This window comes from Scatophagus argus, chromosome 6 (assembly GCF_020382885.2).
Source record: "Scatophagus argus isolate fScaArg1 chromosome 6, fScaArg1.pri, whole genome shotgun sequence".
In the NCBI taxonomy this organism is placed as follows: domain Eukaryota; kingdom Metazoa; phylum Chordata; class Actinopteri; family Scatophagidae; genus Scatophagus; species Scatophagus argus.
In genome coordinates this window covers 12,833,856-12,846,554 of record NC_058498.1, presented here as the reverse complement: position 1 = coordinate 12,846,554, position 12,699 = coordinate 12,833,856, and the positions used below count along the sequence as shown (strand labels likewise).

The following is a 12,699-nucleotide window of genomic DNA, read 5'->3' as shown; positions in this document are numbered from 1 at the left end:
GAATAAGGGAGTAAAACGTCAAAAAGAATAAAGAATAGCCTCAAAATTTAATTCAATATGAAGCAGTGACCAAAAGGAATCTTTCTAGCCTTGATTAAAAAAGAGAGCTCATGCCCGCTTTGTTCCAGATTTATTCTGAATTTTATTTATTCACTTGATGGTTTAGCAATGCTTTCTGTAAAACGTTATTGTCAGCAGTGGAGATCTGAATGGCATCTCCACACTGTCAGGAATAAAATGCTGGGGGAGAAGCATTGAAAACATACAGTCCTCACTTTGTTTGCAAGCTCCACATACCCAGCGGTCTTAATGATCATATGATGGTAGATTAAAATCCTTTTGAGGGCCATGAGGTCGTTTCTTTAGCTGCATTCCTCACATTTTCTAAAGAATTTAAGTACTTGTGAGCTACCAGTCAGTCAGAAAGCAGCCAAGTCAGCCTGTAGCGCACATACATGGAATTTCATGGGTTTCTTAACACATGATACAACACAGGAGCTATGAAAGTTGGTGTAAATATTTTGAAGCACTGCCAAAACATGCCTGTGTGTGTGTGCACATCTTGTATGTATTTATGAGTGGTAAAAAGACAAGGAGATATGTCAAAGTAACCGACAATTAAAGATAGTTAGATGTTATTGTAATTAGAAATAGTGTGCAGATTTCAGTCTCTTCTCCGTGTAAGAGTCTTTGTTGGGACATGTCTCAACATATCTGCAGTTGTAATTAATGACTAATAATGGCTTGATCCTATTTAGGTGTGCCCTGCTATTATGCAAGATGGCTCTTAGCCTAACAGGGACAGTTAAATTAACAGTGTCAGTGTTACTGGTTACACTTGTGCTTTTCATGCTTTAACAAGTCAAAAGGCTGTGAAAAAGGCCCCATGGAAGCCAGGTGAGAAAAAAATTGGAATGAAATGGAAAATTGAATACTACAGATTTGCTTGGAACTGTTAATTTTCATTCAGACAATGGATGCACAATGATTTCTCTCTGTCTCAAAACTGACTAACTGGTGCAGACCGTCGGTGCACCGAGCAGACTGATCTCCAACACCACTAACACCACTACCAGAGTCGATGCTACACTGCTCAGGTTTCCCTTCCTTCCATCTCTGTCTGTCTCTGTCACTCAGCAGCTGCTTTTGAAGATTAAAAGCCGCTGCTGTTTCTCCAGTGTCTGAGTTTGTGTGTGTGTGTGTGTGTGTGTGTGTGAGTTTTCCTGGCAGCTTTCCTTTTATCCACTATGTCCTATTGTTGACACACCTCAAGTCACAAACATCCTTTTATTTTCACATCATGTGAAATCCATAAAGTTACTACTAAATAGTGTTGTGAAGCCTCAAACTTTGACACTACAAACACACTCACTGGTGATCACATTCTCATAACCATTGTTGCCTGTGCTTACTGAGGCCTCCCTTGTAGCTGACTGGGCCAAATGCTTTCATACACACAAGTGTGCCTAAAGGAGATTACAAATTTAAGAAGATTAGATTAATGAACTCATGATTGTAATCTAGGGTTAATTCATTTTGCTGCACTTTAACCCAGCATCCCGCCCCCCGTTCAGCGCAGTGGCTTTGAGCCAGACTGCCTGGTGAATTTGGGTGTATGTGTGTGTCTGCATGTGCTTGGGTGCAAGAATTGTGTAACTGGTCATTAATTACTCTCAGGCAGGCACGCCACTAATCAGACCCCCCACAATTATTCGTCAAAGCCCCCAGCATCGCAGCGAGCCACTCACAGTGTCTGTTTAGATGACAGTAACCGTCACTCCATTGTTGCCTGCAGACTCACTGTACCACATATTTATTCAGTCAAGGCAGGTGGTCTCCTCAGTGAGGTCATCCTGTCTGAAACATAAGGAGAGGGGTCCTCGGAGGGGGTCATTCTCATGCCCAGGCCTCAACAACAAATAAAGCAGAAGTTCTTATGACTTTCTATTTGTGTTGATGGCTGATCCTGCTTTACACATAATTAAACAGGCAAATGGACAAGTGTAGTTTTAACTGATATTTTAAATCTTTGATTTTAAATCTTACAGATCTTACAACGACTATCTTATAATGACATGCTAAGAATTAATGCAATATAATGGATAAAGAGAACATGAAATACCCTGATTAAAATCATGCACTGTTGATGCATTTTATAAAATTGCATTCCTTTTCCTACTCAGGTTGCTGTGGGGGATCGGATGAGATAAATGCTTGCCACACACACACACACACACACACACACACACACACACACACACACACAATTTATTTCTAAATTTCACATCATACAAAATATGGTCAAGCATGAAAAAATATGGGCAAACAGAAAACACATCTATCTGTCTAACACGTCTTATGTGTTGGAAGGATTGTTAAAAGTCAGACTGGGAGTCTGATTCACTCTATTAAAGATTAAAACTTAAGTTATTAAGTGGAGTAGATCTCCACCTTGTGGCAAACATGCGTGCGTGCCTGCGCGCATGCGTTGTCGGGAGTGATGGGTAGGGGGCGATGTGTGAATGAATACTAACAAGCCGTCTGTGTCTATTAAGTATTTTAAACACGAGCTTAAATTTATCACACAGGAAATGTTTTATAATTGTATTTATAGCACTGTAATTTGAGTTTGTCTACTCACCAAAACTACACTACATTTCCCATGTCGGAATCCCCTACACGGAAATGACGTATTCAGTCTTCCGCTGCTGTCAAGGACATCGAAAACTTGCGTTAGCCACATCTTGCAGTGGCTGTTTGCACGTGCATTTAAAGGTGATCGATAAAGTAGCAATTTTCAGTCACGACTCCGGTGGAAATGGACGGGTTCGGTTCAGACTTCTCAGCAGGTGGATCAGGTGGTAAAGTGGACACCGGTGCGATCATGGAGCAGGTCAAGGTCCAGATCGCGGTGGCTAATGCACAGGAGCTACTGCAGGTAAATCAATGGACCCTGCTGCTAAGCTAAAAAGGCTAACCTAAAACTTAGTGAGTGGAAAAGTAAGGTTAAATGTGGTTAAGTTTATTGGGGATGGTATGGACATCTTTATTAATCCAATAGTTATGTCACAGGAAGATGTTGCCATTAATATGTTTACCAAGTTGACATAATGTAACGTTAAGGTCCAAAAACCTTGACTATAATCAGGCGTAAGTTACATTTTAACCTAGTTTAGCCTGTTCACCTACAAAATGACAAATAAATGCTCACCCGGTGATGTTGTTAGCTTGTGTTATAAATGCAAGCCAGATTAAAACTATAATGAACTAACATTTTCTTCGTCTTTCAGAGAATGACAGACAAATGCTTCAAGAAGTGCATAGGTAAACCGGGAAGCACGCTGGACAACTCTGAGCAGGTATGCGTTTGGCTATAATTAACAAGTCTGCTTTCAGGTGCAAAAACATTAGTGCTTACACTTTAGTCTGATTGTAAATCTGTAATAATTCATTCATTGTGTAAGTTATATTTCAAATATAAATCCAGTGGTTCTAACTTCATGTGAAGATTTGTTGGCCAAAGCCAAGTCGGTCTTATGGACTGTTGCTCAGACAAAAAAAAAAGCAATTTCAGCTTGTCAGCTTAAGTTCTGGGAAATTGTAATCATTTTTGATAGTTTCTACGCTGTTAATCAAGAAAATAGTGCGGTAGAGTATTTTATAATAAATATAGATAAATAGATACTTGACTGATCCCAAGGGAAATTCAATAAAGACAAAGAGATAATAAAACCATCAGTTGCAGCCTTAAAAAAGATCCCAGGGTCACTTTTACAGGGACTTAATGTCACTGATTTTGTCCTCACAGAAATGTATTGCCATGTGTATGGACCGATATATGGATGCCTGGAACACCGTGTCCCGAACATACAACTCCAGATTACAGAGGGAAAGGGCTCGCATGTGAACATCCTCCTGTTCAGTCTTCCCTTCCTCAGGCTGATGCTTGCAGTGAGGAGGAGGAGGAGGAGGAGGAGAACAGTGTGCCAGAGGAAGGGGCCAGGAGCTGTGTGAAGGTGTGCCATGGCAGCAGCATACCATCTACTTCTGTCAAAATACCTCACAGACAAGCAGGGCAGAACCTGTGGACTCTAGCCATAACAATGTCTCTGTGGACATTTTCACTTTCCTCTGAGGAACAGTTCTGTGACAGAGTTTGTGTATTTGTGGTTTTATGATCTAAATAATTAATCTTAACCTGGTAAACATGTATAGTAAAAACCTGCAGTTCGGACCTGCGTGTCCAAAGACTCGAAGGCCTTGAGAATTGGAAACTCCAAATTGCCCACTGGTGTGAACTTAAGTTTGAATGTGTTTGTGTGTATGTGCTTGTATGTGCCAGCCCCTGGCAGCCTGCCCAGGTTGTACCTCATGTCTTTTGCAGTGCATGCTGGGACACGTTTCAGCACCCTGAATAGGATAAACAGTTTAGAAAATAAATGTACTGATGCAGTGTGGCCATTAGTCAAATGCAGCACTATGGCTTTTGTTTAGGGGAATAAGTATAACATTGTGTTTTCAACAGTGTGGTTTGAGTAGAAACACTGATACCTTCCTGCCATTAAGCTAAGCCTGTACAATTAGGACACATGATACTGATAACCGTAAACAGTCTCTCAGTCACTGCAGGTGCTCCTTATAACTGCTGTGTGCCCATGCTTGTTGCCCATTCTATTCATTGTGCATAAACTCTCAGAGAGAGACTAAATGTTTGTCCTTTAAAAAAATAAGTAGCACAACTGGAGCCCTTAATGGGCAACCCATGCTTTAACTTTGAGGAGCAACTGGGTGTTTTCACAGCTGTGAACCTGACATTCACAAGCCTCCAAACAGTCCTATATCAAAGTACGCCTGGAGAACAAAACAGTTTTGTCTGACCTGTTTTCTAGTTGTCACTCTATCTGCAGCCCTCCACAGTAGTGGGCTTGTTTCAGCAGGGTCTGCCTTGCTCTACACGGGGTACTGAACCTTTCTCAGCTTTGTGTGCACGGTTTGTCAAATGTCTGGGAGCAACAATCCCTTTTTCCCCCTCCTTTATGAGGGGGATAGTTTATGGCGGGAAGCAAAAGCCAGAAAAAGCCGGTGAACATTCTTTTCAATGTGATTGTGAGCAAAGTGAATGATTTTCATTAATAAAATCAACAGATCTCCTCAATCAGTGTCTTGTGTTTTTCATCAAAAAAGGCTGTATATCTGTCGCTGAAACAACAACAAACAATTATCAATTGTCTCATCTTTCTTATTTCCTAAGAAAAATACAAAGAAGACAAGCAGTTGTACCCATAAATGAACCAAATATATTCTGAACCCCGACACAAAATACACAACACCATGTACAGTAAGTTTACCGGTCAGGAAAATAAATAACTGAAATAAATATTTTCAATTGTGCATGTGCTAGCAGAATGTCCATAAGCTACAGTTCAGCATTATCCTTGTTTCTTCAGTACAATATGACAGAATGATCCCAGTTGAGATCATTGCACAGTATTTCAAAGAGCACCCCTGACCAGTAGGTCACACAGATCAGTAGTTTGTTTTTTTGGCTTTTAACATGAATTGAGTCCTTGTACAGTACACTCTGCTGGAGAAGATCAGGAAAATCCACTGCGTCTGTCTAGTTTGTCAGCTTTTTGCAGGTTTAGTTCCCTTTTTTGCCTGTTCAGAAAGGCAGATATCCAGATATCCAGTTCCTGATGGACGTCACACGAGTGTAAACCCCCGGAAAACCAGTTCTCCCACATCCATGTCCCCAGCTGGTCACCCCAGCAATAAACCACGGGCCAGAGGGCTGACGACAGGTCAGCGGCCCTCCAGAGTCTCCCTGGATGATGGAGAGGAGAGAGAGACAGAGAGCAGGGAGCGAGAGGAAGACAAGTGTGGCATTAAATAATTTGTCAGAAATTAAAATAGCCTCAATGCCCTTAGGTCTCCAGTAGGTAAAGGAAAATAAAATAAAGATTGAAGATGAGTTGAGAAGCAGAGGAGTAAGGTACAAAGAGAATGTCACTGGGACTGCTGCTGAGATGCCAGGTGCTTTGACCGAGACAGGAATGCATGTGGTTTTCCTTACATAAGAAGATTACAGAGAGGGATCGGGTGAAAAGCGGGGCTCTGTATTTGTAGAAAAGGAAGTCTACTCTCTCCCGTCAGATAAGCATCTCTCACATAAAGTGCTGCAATGTTCTTCAACAAGCAACGTCAACCTTGTACCATAATACCATCTAATGAGTATTTTCAAAGCAGGAATCATTCATGAGCTTTTGCCTTTTGTTTCACACAACTCAAAGGAGTCAAGGGGAAGATTTGCATTGCTCTGACCCCATTAACCATCCACTGTAAAATCGGAGCCATGGCCTTATTTCCCTGTCCACTTGTGTTGTCTTGGACCACAATTTTACCCCTCAGATTCTGCCAACACTGTACCACCCAGATGTCCGAACCGTTTCCATGCTGCGTTTAAAGGTATCGTGTCACATGGTGTAATGTCCTGCATCTTACCAAACAGGTGTCCCTGCCTCCCTCCATGTAACCAGCACACATCATGTATGGAGTCAGCACATTCCCATATGACTGCTGGCAGTCTGCTTGGTCGATGATGTTCACCGCAGCCTTCTGCAGCAGGTTTGTCAATGAACCTATGCCAAAGAATAACATTTATATTAGAGAGACATTTTTACCGCTGCGAGTGTGACAAACCAAATGCCGTTCACCTCCATTGTTCTGGTGTAGCAGCAGGAAAGCTCAGCGGTAAATAAATCAGAACCGCACTAGAGAAGCTATCTGTATGGCTACATACCAGAGAGATAAGTGACAAATACTGTATGATTTTTGTAATTTGAGCAAACAGACCATTTGATAGTGTTTTGTATCATATCATAAAGTTGTAGGAAAAATGGAAACTTCTGGACAAAAATACTTTTGACCATTTTACAAAATAAGTTCTGAATTCTGTTTCTCGGAGTCTCGGATCGCAATAATTTGTACACTTTGTACACTTGCACAGCAGTGCCTGAAGTCAGGAGGATTTTAAATCTCATACCTCCTTCCCTCATGGATCCCCAGCCTGTGATGTAACACTCAGCAGTCTTCAGAAAGCGGTGCAACGGTGAAGGGAGACAGACAGACTGGATGGTGTAGGACATGGGGGCTGGGACGACCAGCTCCAACAGAGCCACATCATGGTCCATGTTGGTGTCATTGAAGGCTGGATGGATGATGACCCTCTGGATGGGGATGACCAGGGCTCCCACCCCCGAGCGCAGCACAGATCCCAGGCTCACAGCCCAGTTAGTGGGGCTGGGGTCACTGAGGGTTATAAATGAAGACTCAGTACTATTCTGTAAGAGTTATTTTTGATATAAATAAACATTTTGGTGAAGTTTAGGTTTAGCTTGTCAGGAGAATATTATTGTGTGTGTGGTTTGTGTAATTTTTCTTAATGTGCTGTGGTATCATGGAGTTTCACTGAGTTTCTAGTGAAACACGCAGGGTACCTTTTGAAGCAGTGTGCCGCTGTGAGTAACCATTTGCTATGAATGAGTGTGGCACCACAACGGTGAAGTCTCTGGTACTGGAGACTGCCAATCCAAGGCCACTCCCCCCTTCGAGCTGTTACTCCACCCACAATCCTTTGGGAGCCCAGCGCAGGACGCACACCACAGTCTGCGACAAAAACATATTAGAAGCTTTTCCTTTAAACAGTGGGTGCACTCTTTTACACATAAACTTACTGCAGTTTTGTTCGTCGGCCTTGTTGGGACAGTCTGGAACTCCGTCACACTCTGGGTTAACCTTGCTGATGCAGGAGGTGGTGCTACACTGGAAGTTTCCACTGCAGTTCAAGACTGGAGGACATGATGGAGAGATGATGTGGCTTAAATATTAGACTAAAACTGAAATGACTGAGTTCCATATTTGTGATATTTTATTTATGACTTCTCTCTAACAAATTAAGCTGCTTCCAATACGACATTACCAGGTAGCGTTGGTGCAGACAACACATCAGTGGCTGTGGTCCTGGGTACTGGCGGATGATTAAATGTTCCTGCCGTCACAGTAACTGGCACAGTGAGAACATACTGGGAATAATCATGGGCCAAGCTGGGATCTGTGTGGCTTAGAATCCAGTTGCGGAGCCTGGTGACGCGTGAATAAACCCCAGGCCTGTTGATCTGGGCACAGCCCACACCCCAACTCACCACTCCAGCGAGGAAGAACCTCCCTGGGGCCCCCTCACACACCAGGGGCCCTCCAGAGTCACCCTGAGTAGAAAACACAAGACCTCTGATTCTCTAATATAATAACAGTTACTTGGCATAGTCCTGTTGTCCTGTGAAAAGCCACCATATCACTACCAGTTTCAGGGTTGCTGAGCAAAGAAAACAGACATTTCTGCATTGAGATCAGGTAACTATGAGAACGCAGTATATCAGTTGTGTATATTTTGGCCATACAATGTGTTATGTGTGAATATGAACTGTATCAGGTGAATTAAGTCCATTGAGCTTTAACAGAAGACTGCACTGAGCCTTTTCTGGGCAGGAATGCCATGTTTTTCTCACTGTAATATTAACAACACACATCGTGTCATGCTGCGATGAAAATAACAGCAACAGCCCCCAGGCCTCTATTGTTAGGGCAGAACCAGTGTTAACATACAGTTCTGACCCTATTTATAGTTTCAAGATAGAAAAGGAAGAACAGATCATCGGTGTATGGATGCAAACTTTGCCCCGAGACAAGAAAGAATTGTAAGGAAATGTAAGTTAATAGCTCATTCTATTGTAACCACCTCTATGTGAACCAGGTGAAACAGCACTGACCTGACACGAGTCCACCTTGCCCTGCAGGAATCCAGCACACATCATGTTGTGAGTAACAGCACCTCTGTACACAGACGATTTATTGCACACTTTGGAGTCGATGATTTTCACCACCGCCTTCTGCAGTGTGGTAGGCACCTCAGCTGGGTGACACAAGAGCCAAGGACAGCTGAATTACTCACGCTGATCATATTTCAACCAATGGAAGTATTCAGCATTAATTAAAAGAATTATGTGATTATGGTTTATATTCTTGTTAATCGAGAGCACCGCATGTAGAGTTGGGGGATCCAGTGATAGAAAACTGTGATGGGATTAGACATGATGTAGGACTATTACATCCTTGTGTTAGTGTTGACAGATAAAATTCTCCAGTGACAGACACTGGATGCCTAAATGGCCCTGTTTATTTACTGTATCAGTAATATAAATGATTTATTTCTCATTATCTTATCGTTTAAATAATGACACACTATTGACATCACAGAATTGGGTATCAATTGGGTATGTGAACTGCAGGCAGACTCACTATTAAACTGGTTCAGTGCGCCCCACCCTGACACCACACAGCTGTGGCCGGGGGCAAAGACATGAGAGGGTGAGGGCAGGCAGGCAGGCTGGATGTACGAGTTGAAGGTGAGAGGGGTTTCCAGCTCCAGCACAGTAACATCATTGTCAGTGGTCATTGGGTTGTAGTCAGGAGACACAATCAGCGACTTGATGTTAATCGTTCTGGACTCGGACTCCTCACCGTTGACCAGCGTGGCCCCTACAAGCGCCGTCCACTCCCTGGGGTCGTTGTCCCTGTGAACAGAAGATGACAAAACTTTAAAATATACATGCAAAGCACTTGATGGTACATTTATTTGATTATTAGATTTATCAAACTACAGTTGAACTAATGAAATAGTCCACTCACGTCACTGCTTGGGAGATTTATAAATAACTCTTCAGTGACTTGGAAGTCATTGCTGCCTACCTCTCAAAGCAGTGTGCTGCACTGACCAGCCAGTGTTCACTGATGATGGAGGCTCCACATGTGTGACGTCCGTGAAGCCTCAGACTGACCTGCCACGGCAGTTCCCCTTGTCGAGCATCCTCACCGCCCACCACGCGATTTCCCATAGCGGGACGTGTACCGCAGGCTGTGGGGAAAACATGGATGATGTGGCTAAGATGAAGCAGTGACGGTTTTTCCTGCAAATATTTCTATAACCTCACAGTTGGTGTATGAACTGTCAGTGAACTGAACAGAACTGTCACATGTTATGCTGCAGGCTGTGCTAACCAGACGTGCTTTTTACCAATAACAACTGAAAAAAAAAAACAGAATTGAACAGAGCAAAAGAGAACAATTCTAAGCGTAAATAATCACTCACCACAACGGGCTTCATCAGATCCATCAGCACAGTCAGGGATGAAGTCACACTCTGGGTTCAGTTTGGTGACACATTCTCCGTTGTCACAGGTGAAGGTGTTGTCAGGACACCTGGCTAGAGATGCCAGATGACAGAAAAATTTGTCTAACTTCGACTGCTGAAGGAACAATTACAGAAACTAAAACTTCTTTCAGTGTACATACTGGTTTTGTTTTACGATCTGAATAAAAGTTACAGAAAAGAGACAAAACTGCTCTTTATATATTTTAACAAAGTTGTAACATAAACGCACATTTAGCTCATTAGATATCAGAATCACCACTCCTTTGGGTATTCCACAGACGTGTACTAATAAGCTGAAGGATTCTCTGCAGTCACACTTTTGTCTGCAAAATATTCACTCACCAATCATCTCATCTCCAATGGCATAAAACGACTTCCCACTGGCTCCTGGGAATGAGGAGACAGAAAAAACATAAGATCGTGTGAGGACTATGAAAGCTCTGAGACAATATGTTGCACACATGTGGCCTATGTTTTTTTATTTTTTAATCATTCCCACAACACATATTCTATTTTAAGGCCACAGACAGTCAACTGATGACAGTACAGAGTCACTACCCAGTAAGATGATAGTGTTGATCTCTCCAAATTCTGGCACCTCTAGTGGTTTCCCATGCATTGCTGAGCTGAGCCCTGCTCTCAGCAAGTCCTGAACAAAGTTGTCTGAATACTGCTGGACCTTGGACACCCTGAAGACCAGTCTGAATGTTGCCATCACGTCACCATTAATGTTACTGGGAAAGCAGGGAAACAGACAGTGTTGTTTGTTGCTTGGAATAAATGATCCACCTCAGTTCATCTTTCACTTACCCATAGGCAACAACACTGCAATCAACGTAGTGATGTGATATTGATGAGGCAATGAAGACATTTTTAATCTGTAAGAAAGTCAAAATGTGCAGTTAACACTTTTCAAAAGGAATTACTGATCTCTAAACAAGGTTACAGTATGGTCTAACCTTGGACTTTAAAACAGAGGATAGCACTATGGAGAAAGCAGAGTTCTCATCCTGCAGAACAGGATCGTACTTCAGACCATTCAGCTCCACCGTCTCCATGAAATAATGCTGCTCCTGCACCAGGTAGGCTGGCAACAATGAAAGAGAAATTGTTCATTCCTAGAGACAGCTTCGCAGAAGAAGTATGCTTAGAAACTGTGCTTAACAGAGCAGTCTGAAGTCTAGGAACTCACCAATAACCAGGCCTACGAAGACCCCGATGACGAGGAAGAAGAGGATGAAGGCTGTGAGTGTGCTCCTGTAGCAGGCAGGATGGGAGGGAGCAGAAGATGCTCCTGACGAAGACCATGGACCCCCTCCTCCTCCATCCTTTTTCACCTCCATGCTGGATTTACAGCACCAACCTCAGCACTCACATTCCACTGTATCCAGTATCATAGTGCCCGGCATATACAATGATCCAGTCCTGATAGAAGTACATTAAGAACTGTTCTGTACTTAACTGCACTGGCTGTGGGCTAAAATATTACAGGATACTCTTTAATGTAGCAATGGAATTGAAAGGACTTGACAGCAGGATGGATTTCAATATCCTGATGTTAATCAGAGTATATTCATGTTGACCATGTATGACAATATGGAATATGTTGGCTGTTGGGTTCAATTGTTTTACATTATTAGACAAAAACACAAGACGAAACCGTAAATTACCTACGTTTGGTCATTTTTAATCCAAAGTAGCTTGATATTATTTCATGCAGCAGACTTGTAAGACGGCAGCAAAGTGTGTTCATATCATCGGATAGTCGATGAATGTTGAACACAATATTGTTTTCCAGCTGTAGTTCTACCCGATAGAGCTGGCTGAGGTTGTACGGGCGCGCGTAAAAGAGACCAGGGAGGCCATGTTGCCTGGCGAGCCACAGATCAGATGTGGAAAAAGGTCACACTAAAAACAAGTATAATTCTCAGAGGTCGTACAGAACAGGACGGTGTTTTAGCGAATAAACTGACTCGGTGAGAATATCCATTGTTCACCGCACCAGCAACTTACGCACGGTGACTCCAGGTGCATCACAGCGCGGAGCACTGAACAATAAAGGCTCTATGTTCAGAAGTAAACTCACTCACCTCTTTCTTTTCTCATTCCTCTGAATTCACGATATCCCGCAGTTCTCAGTGCGTGACTTGGCGCACACAACAGTAGGCTACATAAATGGTTGGAGGAAGACAAGGGACAGTTCCGAGAGGTCCGCTATTTGTTCCACCTGCCAAGGGGCGTGCCGTGACCGTCCAGCAGGAAACTCACCTTTTCAGTTTACTTTAGGAAATCGGTCGAGCCCCAGAAAACCCCGGCCGACCCTCCTCCCGTCAGTCTCGATCCCTTTGGTTACACCCCGATGTGCACAGGCATTTCTGCTGTCACCTCAGAGCCCCCATAATCTCCGAACAAATAAAAACCATCGGCTACTC

General features: G+C 43.0%; 2 protein-coding genes across 3 annotated transcripts; one reads left to right on the top strand and one right to left on the bottom strand.

The window, feature by feature from the left end:
- The first annotated feature begins 2,680 nt into the window (after window positions 1-2,680).
- Window positions 2,681-5,155, top strand: timm13 (translocase of inner mitochondrial membrane 13 homolog (yeast)). The gene is made up of 3 exons (XM_046391518.1): window positions 2,681-2,938; window positions 3,291-3,359; window positions 3,809-5,155. The coding sequence occupies exons 1-3, from the start codon at window positions 2,819-2,821 to the stop codon at window positions 3,905-3,907; spliced, it is 288 nt and encodes a 95-aa protein (XP_046247474.1). The 5' UTR covers window positions 2,681-2,818; the 3' UTR covers window positions 3,908-5,155.
- A 94-nt stretch (window positions 5,156-5,249) lies between these two features.
- tmprss9 (transmembrane serine protease 9) lies at window positions 5,250-12,660 on the bottom strand. Of its 2 annotated transcripts, none has more exons than XM_046391508.1 (16): window positions 12,536-12,660; window positions 11,460-11,692; window positions 11,227-11,354; window positions 11,078-11,145; window positions 10,826-11,001; window positions 10,610-10,654; window positions 10,205-10,318; window positions 9,805-9,970; window positions 9,355-9,629; window positions 8,826-8,968; window positions 7,979-8,264; window positions 7,734-7,847; window positions 7,497-7,665; window positions 7,043-7,308; window positions 6,502-6,638; window positions 5,250-5,824 (listed from the first exon to the last, which is right to left on the bottom strand). In XM_046391508.1, exons 2-16 carry the CDS (start codon window positions 11,608-11,610, stop codon window positions 5,663-5,665), a joined length of 2,400 nt encoding a protein of 799 aa, XP_046247464.1. In that variant the 5' UTR covers window positions 11,611-11,692; window positions 12,536-12,660; the 3' UTR covers window positions 5,250-5,662. The 2 variants fall into 2 exon arrangements, with proteins under 2 accessions (XP_046247464.1, XP_046247466.1); XM_046391510.1 differs by lacking the exon at window positions 12,536-12,660 and adding an exon at window positions 12,358-12,388.
- Between the last annotated feature and the right edge of the window lie 39 nt (window positions 12,661-12,699).

Bases quoted from the DNA above. Each gene is read 5' to 3' on its own strand.
- tmprss9 (XM_046391508.1), bottom strand. From the start codon at position 11,610: ATGGAGGTGAAAAAGGATGGAGGAGGAGGGGGTCCATGGTCTTCGTCA. The intron at 10,655-10,825 runs GTAGTGACTCTG...CCTCATTCCCAG, and splicing joins CAACACTATCATCTTACTGG to GAGCCAGTGGGAAGTCGTTT. The intron at 9,971-10,204 runs GTGAGTGATTAT...TTTTCCCCACAG, and splicing joins ATCTGATGAAGCCCGTTGTG to CCTGCGGTACACGTCCCGCT.
- timm13 (XM_046391518.1), top strand. From the start codon at position 2,819: ATGGACGGGTTCGGTTCAGACTTCTCAGCAGGTGGATCAGGTGGTAAA. The intron at 2,939-3,290 runs GTAAATCAATGG...TTCGTCTTTCAG, and splicing joins ATGCACAGGAGCTACTGCAG to AGAATGACAGACAAATGCTT. The intron at 3,360-3,808 runs GTATGCGTTTGG...TTGTCCTCACAG, and splicing joins CGCTGGACAACTCTGAGCAG to AAATGTATTGCCATGTGTAT.